General features: G+C 40.5%; 1 protein-coding gene across 3 annotated transcripts in view; it reads left to right on the top strand.

Moving 5' to 3' along the window:
• The window catches only part of syne1b (spectrin repeat containing, nuclear envelope 1b), a 346,051-nt gene that overhangs the window by 46,536 nt on the left and 283,217 nt on the right, over positions 1–16,298 (top strand). For all 3 annotated transcript variants that reach the window (XM_061894156.1, XM_061894155.1, XM_061894154.1), the window contains exons 12-19: positions 1,519–1,683; positions 3,943–4,055; positions 4,133–4,301; positions 4,372–4,468; positions 7,492–7,694; positions 9,207–9,371; positions 9,444–9,596; positions 9,658–9,801. In XM_061894156.1, the coding sequence (XP_061750140.1) occupies positions 1,519–1,683; positions 3,943–4,055; positions 4,133–4,301; positions 4,372–4,468; positions 7,492–7,694; positions 9,207–9,371; positions 9,444–9,596; positions 9,658–9,801 (1,209 nt within the window). The remainder of the gene's footprint in view (positions 1–1,518; positions 1,684–3,942; positions 4,056–4,132; positions 4,302–4,371; positions 4,469–7,491; positions 7,695–9,206; positions 9,372–9,443; positions 9,597–9,657; positions 9,802–16,298) is intronic.

The following is a 16,298-nucleotide window of genomic DNA, read 5'->3' as shown; positions in this document are numbered from 1 at the left end:
AAACTGGTGAAGTTAAATGGAAAATAACTTTATAAAGTATAATCTCTGGATACCAGCGGTTCTTAACCTTGTTGGAGGTACCGAACCCCACCAGTTTCATATGCGCATTCACCGAACACTCCTTTTCTTTTCAAATTCAAGACAAAGTTACATGTTTTTGTTAACACTTTAGTGTGGGGAACATATTCAAAGTAACAAAGACTTAATTTAGAGTTTTTTTGGACACTCGGGGAACATATTCGAAGTGATAAAGACTTCATTTAGAGTTGTTTGGTTAGGGTCCTGGTTAGGGTCAGGGTTATAATAAGTCCATGGCGAGTAAGGCATTAATAATTACTTAATAATGACTAGTTAAGAGCCAATATGTTACCAATGTGCATGTTAATAAGCAACTAAGTAATGTTCAATATGTTCCCCATACAAACATTTTTTTTACTGGTGCACAAAATTAAACTGTGCATGAACATCACCTTGTTCAAAGAACAAAACCAACACAGTGCATAAACTCACAACAAATTACACACCTGCAAATCATTCGGACTTCTGCTGTTGCCGTATCCGTAATACGCCGATAAGTTTTTATTTACATGATGAGTCGGGTGTGTTTTGACCTCTGCCGAACCCCTGAGCCTGACTCGCCGGAACCCTAGGGTTCGATCGAACCCAGGTTAAGAACCACTGTTGGATACATGTAACAATTTCATTAATATTTTTTTCTTTTTACATGTTTTTTCTTTCCATGATGGCACGTCAGGCACTGCCTCACCTGCCTTTCCTGACTGCCTGCACGTCACTGATATATCTGATATATATATATATATATATATATATATATATATATATATATATATATATATATATATATACACACACACATACATACACATATACCTACATAAATACATACATATACATATATAAAAATACATATATACATATGTATATACAAGGATATATATATATACAGTATATATATGTATATATACATATATATATATACATAGATATACAGATATATACATATATATACATAAATGTACATATATTTACATGTGCTGTATATATATATATATATATATATATACATATATATATATATATACACAAACACACATACATACACATATACCTACACATATACATACATATACATATATAAAAATACATATATACATATATATATACAAGGATATATATATATACAGTATATATATGTATATATACATATATATATATATGTATATATACATAGATATACAGATATATACATATATATACATATATGTACATATATTTACATGTGCTGTATATATATATATATATATATATATATATATATATATATATATATATATATACATATATACTGTAATGGTAATGTAAAATCCTTCTTTAATGGCTGCCTGTCACAGAAGAGGATTTGATCCCTGCACAGCTTGTCTAGACCGGCATGTCGGAAACAATATGAACAACTTTTAATGGCCTTCCTCCCCCAATTCCCCCCACCCCCAAATGCAGCTGCTGGACTGGCACATCCACCTGGACAAGTCCCTGCCGGGTCCTCTGGGGGTGATCGGAGCCTGGCTGCACCGAGCCGAGATAGCCCTGAGGGAGGACATGCCCACCCACCATGCTCACGAGGAGACGGCCAATGCTCTCCACAGGAAACTAGAGAAGCACAAGGTCAGATTTGGGTTTCTTTAACTGAAGCCTTCAGTGGATGCGCTGTTTTGTGGGCGGGCTTATTTACATGCCTCCACTTCGACTGTCTTCTCCCTGTCTTCTGTGTTATAGTTTGTAGTGATTCCATATGAAGTTTACTGACGGATGTCAATCATTCAGTCTATCGATCATTAAAATATTATTTATATAGCTCAGGGGTCGGGAACCTTTTTGGCTGAGAGAGCCATGAAAGCCAAATATTTCAAAATGTATTTCAGTGAGAGCCATATATTTTTTTTACATTGAATACAACTAAATGCGTGCATTTTTCAGTAAGACCAACATTTTTAGAGTATAATAAGTCTCTTATTCTTTTTCATAACATTGTTATTCTGAAGCTAACCAATAATAAATAAAATGTCATGTCTGTTGATCATGTTTTTGCTTGGCCATGTGCTGTTTGTCCTTTGGACTCTTTAAGTTCCTGTTTTTTTTTCTCCACTCCCTTGTCTGGTTTCCTTGGTTGCTCATTTTGTCCACCTGTCTCTGGTGGACAAAATGCCCGCTCACCTGCTTCCCAAGCACTAATTAGAGGCAGTATTTAAGCTCGTCTTTGCCAGTCAGTTGCCCTGGCGTCAATGTGATCTTTTCTTGCTCTGTGCTGACTTGTTTCATGCCTTGCCATAGTTTCGTGCTTCATGCCATGCCAAGTAAGTTTTGTTTGATTTATGTTCATAGTCTGTTTATGCGTTAGCTTTCTTCCTTAGCCCGAGTTGTGCCTCCGCTGTGAGCAATTTTTGTTTTTATCTTTTTTTAGTTTAAATTAAGTCATGTTTTTACCTAAATGCCATGTCCCGAGTAGTCTGTCTGCCTTCCTGGGAGAACAACCACTATGGACTGGACTCCCACACTATTATATTAGATCCACTATGGACCGGACTCTCCCACTATTATGCCAGATCCACTATGGACTGGACTCTCACACTGTTATGTTAGATCCACTTTGGACTGGACTCCCACACTATTATGTCAGAACAACTATGGACTGGACTCTCACAATATTATGTTAGATCCACTATGGACTGGACTCTCACTATTATGTTAGATCCATTGTGGACTGGACTCTCACTATAATGTTAGATCCAATATGGACTAGAATCCCACAATATTATGTTAGATCCACTATGGACTGGACTCTCACACTATTATGTTAGATCCACTATGGACTGGACTACCACACTATTATATTAGATCCACTATGGACCGGACTCTCCCACTATTATGCCAGATCCACTATGGACTGGACTCTCACACTGTTATGTTAGATCCACTTTGGACTGGACTCCCACACTATTATGTCAGAACAACTATGGACTGGACTCTCACAATATTATGTTAGATCCACTATGGACTGGACTCTCACTATTATGTTAGATCCATTGTGGACTGGACTCTCACTATAATGTTAGATCCAATATGGACTAGAATCCCACAATATTATGTTAGATCCACTATGGACTGGACTCTCACTATTATGTTAGATCCACTATGGACTGGACTCTCACACTATTATGTTAGATCCACTATGGACTGGACTCTCACACTATATGTTAGATCCACTATGGACTGGACTCTCACTATTATGTTGGATCCACTATGGACTGTACTCTCACACATTATCTTAGGTCCACTATGGACTGGACTCTCACAATATTATGCTAGATCCACTCGACGTCCATTGCAGGGGTCTCCCACGGGGGTCCCCACATCTGCGGTCCCCTCCAAGGTTTCGCATTGTCATCTCATTGGGTTGAGTTTTTCCTGGCCCTGATGTGGGATCTGAGCAGAGGATGTAGTGAGGCTTGTGCAGCCCTTTGAGACACTTGTGATTTATTGCTATACTGTGTAAGTAAACTTTGATTGATCGATATCTCTGCATCTTGGGGTCACGCCGCCATCCAACATGCAAAAACGTTTTTAAAAAAAGGTCTGCCTGTGGACTATGGATGTTTTCATTCATCAGGTCGTTTCATTCTCAGGGTATTCAATCGATCGCAACTTCGAAGATGGTTTACTTGTCATCCGAGCAGGTTTCATCAGTTTATAATCATTCACTTAGATTGGTTGATCCACTAAAGGCCCTGAGAATTGTGCCCTTTGAGTTTTCTGTTGTCTATTTGCCACCTTGTTTGGCCCCGCCCACGGACCATACTGAGCCCTGTTCGACAGGATGGCTTCAAAGAAGGTCCGGTGTGATAACGGCTTTACAATTTTTTGCAGGAGGTGTTAAAAAACCTGGAGTCACACAGACAACCCTTCCAGCAGATCCACAGAGACCGATCGGTCAACGGCGTCCCGGTCCCGCCAGAGCAGCTCCAAGATATGGCTGAGCGGTAAGATGACCTCGTTTGACATCTCCTAAAACCCTTCCAGCGCCTCGAATATTATCAAACACTTCTTCAATTTCCAGGTTTAACTTTGTGTCCACGTCCTCACACGGCCACCTGATTAAACTGGAATTCTGGGAAATGAAGTACAGACTCATGGCTTTTCTCCTGTTGGCTGAATCCAAACTCAAGTCATGGATCATTAAGTACGGCAGGAAAGACTCGGTGGAGCTCCTGCTGCAGAATTACCTGGTGAGATCAGCGAGGAACCATGCGGAGGTGTCGTTACGCCATACTAAAGTATTTTTTTTCCTTCCCCGAGACATTAATTGAGGGCCACCGGTTCTTGGACCAGTATGAGGTCCTCTTCTCGGCACTCAAGCAAGCGGCGGACGTCTATGTGAAGTCTGAGAGTACAAGTAAGCCTTTTTGAGCAGAGAAGCGGTAATAATGATCGTATGCCCTCGTAGTAAACAATAGTTTAATGTTATAGGCCAAGGATGTCCAAAGTGCAGCTTGGGGGGCATTTGCAGGCCGCATCAAATTATTTAACGGCCCGTAGCCCATTTTAAAAATACTTTAGAAAATTAATAACAATAATTTTATTTAAAGGGGAACATTATCACCAGACCTATGTAAGCGTCAATATATACCTTGATGGTGCAGAAAAAAGACTATATATTTTTTAACCGATTTCCGAACTCTAAATGGGTGAATTTTGGCGAATTAAACGCCTTTCTGTTTATCACGCTGGAGGCGATGACGTCAGAATGTGACGTTGCCGAGGTAACACACCCGCCATTTTCATTTTCAACACATTACAAACACCGGGTCTCAGCTCTGTTATTTTCCGTTTTTTTTACTATTTTTTGGAACCTTGGAGACATCATGCCTTGTCGGTGTGTTGTCGGAGGGTGTAACAACACTAACAGGGAGGGATTCAAGTTGCACCACTGGCCCGAAGATGCCAAAGTGTCTGCCGCCATACAATGATTTGAATATCCTTTTCAACCCATATCTAGTTGAATATGCTACAAAGACAACATATTTGATGTTCAAACTGATAAACATTGCTCTTTTTTTTGTTTGCAAATAATAGTTAACTTTAGAATTTGATGCCAGCAACACGTGACAAAGAAGTTGGGAAAGGTGGCAATAAATACTGATAAAGTTGAGGAATGCTCATCAAACACTTATTTGGAACATCATCCCACAGGTGTGCAGGCTAATTGGGAACAGTTCGGTGCCATAATTGGGTATAAAAGCAGCTTCCATGAAATGCTAAGTAATTCACAAACAAGGATGGGGCGAGGGTCACCAATTTGTAAGCAAATTGTCGAACAGTTTTAGAACAACATTTCTCAACGAGCTATTGCAAGGAATTTAGGGATTTTACCATCTACTGTCCGTAAAATCATCAAAAGGTTCAGAGAATCTGGAGAAATCACTGCACGTAAGCGATGATATTACGGAATTTTGATTCTTAAGGCGGTACTGGATCAAAAACCGACATCAGTGTATTAAGGATATCACCACATGGGCTCAGGAAAACTTCATAAAACCACTGTCAGTAACTACAGTTGGTTGCTACATTTGTAAGTGCAAGTTAAAACTCTGCTATGCAAAGAAAAACCCGTTTATCAACACCAAGGAACGCCGCCGGCTTCGCTGGGCCCGAGCTCACCTAAGATGGTCTGATGCAAAGTGGAAAAGTGTTCTGTGGTCTGACGAGTCCACATTTCAAATTATATTTGGAAACTGTGGACGTGGTGTCCTACGGAACAAAGAGGAAAATAACCATCCGGATTGTTATAGGCGCAAAGTTCAAAAACCAGCATCTGTGATGGTATGGGGGTGTATTAGTGCCCAAGGCATGGGTAACTTACACATCTGTGAAGGCACCATTAATGCTGAATGGTACATACAGCTTTTGGAGCAACATATTTTGTCATCCAAGCAACGTTGTCATGGACGCCCCTGCTTATTTCAGCAAGACAATGCCACACCACGTGTTACAACAGCGTGGTTTCGCAGTAAAAGAGTGCGCGTACTTTCCTGGCCCGCCTGCAGTCCAGACCTGTCTTCCATCGAAAATGTTTGGCGCATTATGAAGCGTAAAATACGACAGCGGAGACCCTGGACTGTTGAACGACTGAAGCTCTACATAAAACAAGAATGGGAAAGAATTCCACTTTCAAAGCTTCAACAATTAATTTCTTCAGTTCCCAAACGTTTATTGAGTGTTGTTAAAAGAAAAGGTGATGTAACACAGTGGTGAACATGCCCTTTCCTAACTACTTTGGCACATGTTGCAGCCATGCAATTGTAAGTTAATTATTATTTGCAAAAAGAAATAAAGTTTTTGAGTTTGAACATCAAATATGTTGTCTTTGTAGAGCATTCAATTGAATATGTGTTGAAAAGGATTTGCACATCATTGTATTCTGTTTATATTTACATCTAACACCATTTCCCAACTCATATGGAAACGGGGTTTGTAATATTATTTGGGGACGGCGTGGCGCAGTGGGAGAGTGGCCGTGCGCAACCCGAGCGTCCCTGGTTCAATTCCCACCTAGTACCAACCTCGTCACGTCCGTTGTGTCCTGAGCAAGACACTTCACCCTTGCTCCTGATGGGTGCTGGTTAGCGCCTTGCATGGCAGCTCCCTCCATCAGTGTGTGAATGTGTGTGTGAATGGGTAAATGTGTAAGTAGTGTCAAAGCGCTTTGAGTACCTTGAAGGTAGAAAAGCGCTATATAAGTACAACCCATTTATTATCCATTCATTTATTTATATTTTACGGTAATGTGTTAATAATTTCACACATAAGTCGCTCCGGAGTATATGAAAAAAACTGCGACTTATAGTCCGAAAAATATGGTACATCAGATTGTAGATGTTTTTTGTTTTCTTACCTTTCACGTTCATATTTCGCTGAGTTTGTTGCATTTTGTTGCATTTTGCTTGAGTTTAAAATATGTCGATTGAGAGGGGGTGTGCCGTTCATATGTTCTCAATATTCAAAAGTTTTATCGTTCATAAAAAAAAATCAATTCCATTCCGTTTTTAAGGCGGTCTGTCATAACATTTTTAGCATTCAGTCGGACTTTATTGTGAGGTTTTGTATTAGTTTTCCTAAGAATAGACGAACCAGCCCCCAGACACATTTTTTTCTCTAAATTTGGCCTCTGAGTCAAAATAATTGCCCAGGCCTGCTCTCAGCCATGTATGAAAGGTACGTCTAAAATTAGAACTCCCGCTTCGAAACGTGTTCGTGTGCTTTTCTGTTTTCTTCACACCACAAAATATAAGACTAACATTAAATGCATGCCTGTTGAGGGGATTTCATGGGTCGGGAAATGCTACACAGATCAACATAATCACCTGCATTCTGACGGATTTCATCAAATAACCAGTTGCCATTTTTCAAAAATCCCAGTCGACGAAGCGGAGGGTGTGGCCAGATTCCTCTTCGATGCCACGGCTCAGTGGAAGAACCTGGCGCTGGAGGTGCGCAGCGTCCGCAGCATGCTGGAGGAGGTCACCTCCAACTGGGAGAAGTACAGCGGCACGGTGGCGGCGCTCCAGGCGTGGCTGGAGGACGCCGAGCACATGCTCAACCAGTCGGAGGGCGCCAAGCGTGTAAGTGACATTAAAACAAGCATCAAAAGTTCCTCTTCAGTGCAAAATTAGCTTCAAAATAAAAGCATAGAATAGAATAGAATAGAATGCACTTTATTGTCATTATATTTGCATATAACGAGATTAAAGACTCCAACTTAAGGTGCGGTAGTGGGAACAAATATGGGGTGAAATAAATGACATAAGAGGTAATAAAGGAAAAACTAACAATTGAAATAAACAGACTACTATCCAATAAAAATAATAAGCAATTCTGTACAATATGCAAAACACTATAGAAATACAAAATACTGTACAATATACAGAAAAAGATAAGAGTACCGAAGTAATAAATAACAATCAGAATCATGGCTGTATTAATATGGATTCCACCACAGTAAATAATGAAACGTAACCGTTATTTTGCAAGAAATAATAATTAGGTTCTCAGTTTCTCAATTATCTTAGTCATTGCCCCTTGGGGACATCATTTTTTTAACACTTCCATTAAATTGAAATTCCATCCATCCATCCATTATCTACCGCTTGTCGCTTTCAAGGTGGCGGGGGGTGCTGGAGCCTATCTCAGCTGCATTCGGGCGGACAAGTCGCCACCTCTTCACAGGGCCAACACAGATAGACAGACAACATCCACACACTAGGGCCCATTTTAGTGTTGCCAATCAACATATCCCCAGGTGCATGTCTTTGGAGTTGAGAGGAAACCGGAGTACCCGGAGGGAACCCATGCAATCACAAACTCCACACGGAAAGATCCCTAGCCTGGGATTGAACTCAGGACTACGCAGGACCTTCGTATCGTGAAGCATATGCCCGAACGCCTTCCTCCACCGTGCTGCCCTAAAATTGAGATCGAAACTTTGATAATATTTATTAATTTATTGGGATCAATCAATCAATCAATGTTTACTTATATAGCCCTAAATCACTCGTGTCTCAAAGGGCTGCACAAACCACTACGACATCCTCGGTAGGCCCACATAAGGGCAAGGAAAACTCACACCCAGTGGGACGTCGGTGACAATGATGACTATGAGAACCTTGGAGAGGACCATATGTTCCAAATAAGTGTTTGATGAGCATTCCTCAACTTTCTCAGTCTTTTTTGCCACTTGTGCCAGCTTTTTAAAAACATGTTGCAGGCATCAAATTCCAAATGGCAAAAAATAACAAAGTTTTCCTGTTCGAACATGAAATATGTTGTCTTTGCAGTCCATTCAATTGAATATAAGTTGAAGAGGATTTGCAAATTATTGTATTCTCTTTTTATTTACCATTTACACAACGTGACAACTTCACTGCTTTTGGGTTTTGTACACGGAACATGTAGCACATTTTGAGAATCAACAGTAAGATAGATAAATAGATAGATAGTACTTTATTGATTCCTTCAGGAAAATTAAAAGTTAATTAAGAATTAAAAATTAAGTGCTGAGGGGTCGTCATGGCAACCACAGAGATGCAACACAAGCTGCCTTGCAATCATCCGTATTTGCGTCCGACTCTTTCCAGGATTTTTTCCGCAACCTGTCCCACTGGATCCAGCAGCACATGGACATGAACGACGCCGGCAACTTCCTCATCGAGACCTGCGACGACGCGGTGTCCCGAGACCTCAAGCAGCAGCTTCTTCTTCTGAACGGGCGGTGGCGGGAGCTCTTCGTCAAAGTCAAACACGTAAATGAACCACACCGTCGCCGTCAGCCTCAGCTCGCTTGGCACCTCAGACGGGACTTTTTTGTTTGTCAGTACGCACGAGCGGACGAGGTGGACAAGTTGAGGCAGGACTACCACGACGGCATCAACGCCTTGAAAATCTTCATGGACGCTACCAACGAGAAGATGAACGCTCCCGTCCAAGTGTCCTTCCTCAACGTCCGCACATTTGTTCAAGACGTGGAGGTACAACCAGCAAACACTTCCCTACCTTCGCTCAAGTGTAATGGCGTCACGCTTCCTGCAGGAAATCAAGCACAAAGTCCCGGCCATGGAGGCGGCGTCTAAGGCGGCAGGTCGCACCGCTCAGCTGCTGAGCAAAGACACCGCGCAGGAGGAAGTGGCTCAGATGACGGCTGTGATGACCTCCATCAAAGAGCAGCTCGCCAAGGTAAGGCCTAATGTTGTCCCGATAACAATATTTTAGTACCGGTCCCAAAATATATTGTGATACTTTTCTAACTAAAGGGGAACACAAAAAATGTCATTATTGGCTTTATTTAAAAAAAAATCTTCGGGTACATTGAACATATTTTTATTATTGTAATTTAGCCCTTAAATAAAATAGTGGACATACTAGACAACATGTACCGTATTTTTCGGAGTATACGATCCGGTGGCCATGTACTGCTTGCCTGTGTATCGGCTGGGGACATCTCTGCGCCGCTGATCCGCCTCCGCTTGGGATGGTTTCCTGCTGGCTCCGCTGTGAACGGGACTCTCGCTGCTGTGTTGGATCCGCTTTGGACTGGACTCTCGCGACTGTGTTGGATCCATTGTGGATTGAACTTTCACAGTATCATGTTAGACCCGCTCGACATCCATTGCTTTCCTCCTCTCCAAGGTTCTCATAGTCATCATTGTCACCGACGTCCCACTGGGTGTGAGTTTTCCTTGCCCTTATGTGGGCCTACCGAGGATGTCGTGGTGGTTTGTGCAGCCCTTTGAGACACTAGTGATTTAGGGCTATATAAGTAAACATTGATTGATTGATACGTCGCACTGGCCGAAAATGCATAATAAAGAAGGAAAAAAACAAATGTCGCACTGGATCAGGGGTAGGGAACCTATGGCTCGGGAGCCAGATGTGGCTCTTTTGATGACTGCATCTGGCTCTCGGATAAATCTGAGCTGATGTTGCTTAAAACAGTAAGTAATGAATAATTTCACTTGTAATCACAGTGTTAAAAATAATGTTCAGAATATAAAACTTTCTCATGCATTTTTAATCCATACATCCGTTCAAGAAGTTGCGTTAATGTTAAAAAGTTATTTAGTTATTATTGGTTAGTGTGGGGCTTGCCCTCCTGGGGGTTCTTCAGACCCCCAAGCACCGACACGAGAGCCTGTTTCAGGGTTGCAATATTGTTTTATTTTTCAATAAGTCTCTCAGTTGTTTTCCAGCAATTGTATTTCCAGCCCCAACCCCATCTCTCCTCCTGGCTGCTGCTTATAACAGAGCGACAGGTGATTAGATAACAAGGCCCAGGTGGGCCATCTACGCACCTGTCGCTGCAGGCCCGCAGGCCACGCCCCCTCCACAGTTAGCTTCAGAGTAACAATGTTATTACAAAGAATAAGAGACCTATTATACTCTACAAATGTTGGTCTCACTTAAAAATGCACGTGTTTAGTTGTGTTCAGTGTGAAAAAAAAAAGATCTGGCTCTTACGGAAATACATTTTAAAATATTTGGCTTTTCGGCTCTCTCAGCCAAAAAGGTTCCCGCCCCCTGCACTGGAGTATAAGTCGCATTTTTGGGGGAAATTTATTTGATAAAATCCAACACCAAGAATAGACATTTGGAAGGCAATTTGAAATAAATAAAGAATAGTGAACAACAGGCTGAATAAGTGTACGTTATCCATCCATCCATCCATTTTCTACCGCTTATTCCCTTTCGGGGTCGCGGGGGGCGCTGGCGCCTATCTCAGCTACAATCGGGCGGAAGGCAGGGTACACCCTGGACAAGTCGCCACCTCATCGCAGGGCCAACACAGATAGACAGACAACATTCACACTCACATTCACACACTAGGGCCAATTTAGTGTTGCCAATCAACCTATCCCCAGGTGCATGTCTTTGGAAGTGGAGGCATAAATAAGCAACTGAGAAGGTGCCTGGTATGTTAACCTAACATATTATGGTAAGAGTCATTCAAATAACTATAACATATAGAACAGTGGTTCTCAACCTTTTTTCAGCGATGTCCCCCCTGTGAATTTTTTTTTAATTCAAGTACCCCCTAATCAGAGCAAAGCATTTTTGGTTGAAAAAAAGAGATAAAGAAGTAAAATACAGCACAATGTCATCAGTTTTTAATGTATTAAATTGTATAACAGTGCAAAATATTGTTAATTTGTAGCGGTCTTTCTTGAACTACCGTATTTCCTTGAATTGCCGCAGGGCATATAGTATGCACCTGAGTTGAATTACTGCTGGGTCAAACTCGCTTCCCAAAATACTTAGCGCTTGCTTGGTATTACCGCCTGGTCAAACTCGTGACGTCACGAGTGACACTTCCCCTGTCATCATTTTCAAAATGGAGGAGGCTGATTTCAGTACCGGTAATTTGAAATCGCATGAAGGGAAGAAGATTAAGAGCTATTCAGTAGGATTTAAGGTCCAAGTTTACATCACACTCAAATTTTTACTGCATATCTTTTGTAAGTGCCGGAGTGAGAAAAGGTTTTGAAATAATTAGCGCATGCTTACTTTTACCGCATGCCTTTGGTAAGCGCAGGAGTGAGAAGAGGTTTTAAATGAATTAGCGCCCCGGTTGCAATTCAAGGTAATACAGTATTTGGAAAAAAAGATATAAAAATAACTAAAAACTTGTTGAAAAATAAACAAGTGATTCAATTATAAATAAAAATTTCTACACATAGAAATAATCATCAACTTAAAGTGCCCTCTTTGGGGATTGTAATAGAGATCCATCTGGATTCATCAACTTCATTCTCAGCATTTCTTCACAAAAAAATACATCTTTAACATCAACATTTATGGAACATGTCCACAAAAAATCCAGCTGTCAACACTGAATATTGCATTGTTGTATTTTTGTTTTTTTACAGTTTATGAACTTACGTCCATATTTTGTTGTATTATTCAATAAATATATTAATAAAGGATTTTTGAATTGTTGCTATTTTTAGAATATTTAAAAAAAAATCTCATGTACCCCTTGGCATACCTTCAGGTACCCCCAGGGGTACGCGTACCCCCATTTGAGAACCACTGATACAGAACATGCTATACCTTTACCAAACAATCTGTCACTCCTAATCGATAAATCCCCCGAAATCATCTTCCTCGATGTCGCTTCTAAACAACTCTGCCAACTCCAAAGGTATGCGCCGCTTCTTCTTGTCCTTTTCTGCTGCATATTTCACTACGTCCAGCTTGTAATCTGCAGTACAAGATTTCCTTTTCGGTGCCATTTTTGTTCAGCCCTTCTCAGTTTTTATAAGTTACCGCCGTGGATGAAATGATCCATTTTAATAGCTATGGCAGTAGCATATAGCATATAGCAGTTTGCATTCCATTACCCACAATGCACTTCGGCCATGACCCTCGGCCGCCCAATTCCTATTGGTTGAGGTGTGTGTGACGATTGCTGACATTTTCTTCGTCTCTTACGTGAATGAGATAAATAATATTATTTGATAATTTACGGTAATGTGTTAATAATTTTACACATAAGTCGCTCCGGAGTATAAGTCGCACCCCCGGCCAAACTATGAAAAAAACTGCGAGTTATAGTCCGAAAAATACGGTACAGCACTTTGAGCCAGCTTGAGCTGATTATTTTAAATGTGTGCATTAATTGGAGAATTAGCTGCCTGCCGATTTCAGTTTCTCATTTTAAAACTCATTTCTTTTTTACCATGTATTAAAAATGTACAAAATATGCCAGGCCTGCTTTCACTGCCCTCAAATGACAGAATTCTCCCGTAACGCTGCTGGTTTGGTGCTCATCTTATTCAATCCCATCAAATAAACACAAATCAGTTCAATCGGATGTAATATTTTATTAGAATGGTTGGAAATAAGGGAGATTTAAAGTCTGGACATATTATAATATATATATATACACACACCTATAATAAACTCTATGTCCATTTGTGTGTGTTTTTTTTTTACAATTATACATGATAAAATAATCACTCTTATGTGCAAATATTACAAAAATAAAACATTGACTTAGTGTGAATTACAAACTCCTAAATATACACATAAATCACTTTATATTGTGTTGATAGTACCAACCTGGTCACGTCCGTTGTGTCCTGAGCAAGACACTTCACCCTTGCTCCTGATGGGTGCTGGTTGGCGCCTTGCATGGCAGCTCCCTCCATCAGTGTGTGAATGTGTGTGTGAATGGGTGAATGTGGAAGTAGTGTCAAAAGCGCTTTGAGTACCTTGAAGGTAGAAAAGCGCTATACAAGTACAACACATTTATCATTTATTTATTTAAAGCTGGCAAGCTACGCAGTTTTATATTTTGTATTTTGTTCCATCGAAAATTAACCACAGCATGACCTTAATACTGAGGTAGGGTTATCCCGATGCCATTATTTTAGTACCTGTAGCGGTACTAAAATGTATTTCGATACTTTGCACTACTTTTCGGTACTTTTCTAAATAAAGGGGACCACAGAAAAAAGGCATTATTGGCTTTATTATAATAAAAAATCTTACAGTACATGAAACATATGTTTATTTTTGCAATTCAGTCCTTAAATAAAACAGTGAACATACTAGACAACTTGTCTTTTAGTAGTAAGTAAACAAACAGAGGCTCCTAATTAGTCTTCTGACGTATGCAGTGTCATTTATACACCTATTATTGTGTCCACATTACGAGGGACAAACTGTAAAAAGATTATTAATCTACTTGGTTATTTTCTGTTAATATCTGCTTATTTTCTGTTTTAACATGTTCTATCCATCAATCAATCAATCAATGGTTGTGAAGTGAAGTGAATTATATTTATATAGCGCTTTTCTCTAGTGACTCAAAGCGCTTTACATAGTGAAACCCAATATCTAAGTTACATTTAAACCAGTGTGGGTGGCACTGGGAGCAGGTGGGTAAAGTGTCTTGCCCAAGGACACAACGGCAGTGACTAGGATGGCGGAAGCGGGAATCGAACCTGCAACCCTCAAGTTGCTGACACGGCCATTCTACCAACCGAGCTATACCGCCCCATGGTTATTTGTATAGCCCTAAATCACAAGTGTCTCAAAGGGCTGCACAAACCACAACGACATCCTCGGTAGAGCCCACATAAGGGCAAGGAAAAAGTACACTTCTGTTAAAATGCAATAATCACTTATTCTTCTCTTCTTTGATACTTTGCATTAGTTTTGGATGATACCACACTTTTAGGTATCGATCCGATACCAAGTAGTTACAGGATCATACATTGGTCATATATTAAACGTCCTCATGTGTCCAGGGACGTATTTCCTGAGTTTATAAACATAACATACATTTTAAAAGAAAGGAAAAAAAGATTTTGTGATGATAAAAAATATCGATGTAATCATAGAAGTATCGACTAGATGCGCTGTTGTACTTGGTATCATTACAGTGGATGTCAGGTGTAGATCCAACCATGGCGTTTGTTTACATTGTGACGCCGGTGAACTATTGTTTCGATATTCCTCGACCTGCAGTGATAATGGTACTTGTAAGAAAGGTACTTTATTTGTCGCCATGGAGACAAGGATTAGTCATTTAGGTGTAGATCCACCCATACATTCAAGGGTTCTAGCTTGCTGTTAACGGTTAGCTATCGTATTCTCCTACGGTGTGCAGTGTTTAGATATTTCTCGTCCTGCAGTGATAATGATACTTGTAAGAAACTTACTTTATTCAAGAAATAGTGATTTTGAAGTAGCCGCTAGCCAGGTCTTAATGCACCGCTTCCTGAGAGCGTTTCAGTGTTATAAATTCACCTTTATCGTTAGTTTTTAGGCCAAAATGGGTCCATTCTCTCTTTTCTGTCTACACACTGTGTCTGCTTGTAAGTACTCTGTGTGTGTGTGCGCTGCCGAACATGCTCCTCTGCTAGCAAAACCAGCAATGTCACGGTAACCGGTACTTTTCAAACAGAGTATATTACCGTTTCTGATCCATTAGTGCCGCAATACTATACCAGTACCGGTGTACTGTGCAACCCTAGCAAGGCCATGGAGACCTCCTACTTTATTAAAAACCTTTTATATATAATACAGTGGAACCTCGATTTATGAACTTAATTGGTTTTTGAAGAGGGTTTGTGAATTGAAAAGTTTGTATAGTAAAGCAAATTTATTTATAAAATCTAAGTGTAGAGGTTGCCACACTCTTACAAGAGCCCAGATTTCAGGGTAAAACACTGTTTTAATTGCATTAAAGGTTGAGAGCCTTTTGCTTTCCAACAAGATGTCTTTTTCTCGCTCTCTCTGGCTCCCACTCCAACCTCAACCATGTGTCTCAATTCCGGCTGCTGCTAATAAAGGCGACAAGTGATTAGATAACAAGGCCAACCCCTCACCGGTCCTGGCACACCCCGTTCCGCGGCAGGCCCGCAGGCCACGCCCCCCTCCACACTAAGTAAATATGAATAATGGGTTCCAGCGTCAACAAAATTCCATATTTTAGTTAAGGTTTATACATTTTGAACACAATTCAATACTGTATATCAAACAAACATAACAAAGAGGTGATGGATCAACTTTCCCTTTATTAACAAGCCAAAACAACAACAATGGGCTACACGGTGGCAGAGGGGTTAGTGCGTCTGCCTCACAATACGAAGGTCCTGAGTAATCTGAGGTTCAATCCCGGGCTTGGGATCTTTCTGTGTGGAGTTTGCATGTCCTCCCCGTGAATG

The sequence above is a fragment of the Nerophis ophidion genome, linkage group LG03, assembly GCF_033978795.1.
Source record: "Nerophis ophidion isolate RoL-2023_Sa linkage group LG03, RoL_Noph_v1.0, whole genome shotgun sequence".
NCBI classification, from domain to species: domain Eukaryota; kingdom Metazoa; phylum Chordata; class Actinopteri; order Syngnathiformes; family Syngnathidae; genus Nerophis; species Nerophis ophidion.
The sequence above is the reverse complement of the archived record's forward strand: the minus strand, read 5'-3'. Positions and strand labels throughout refer to the sequence as shown.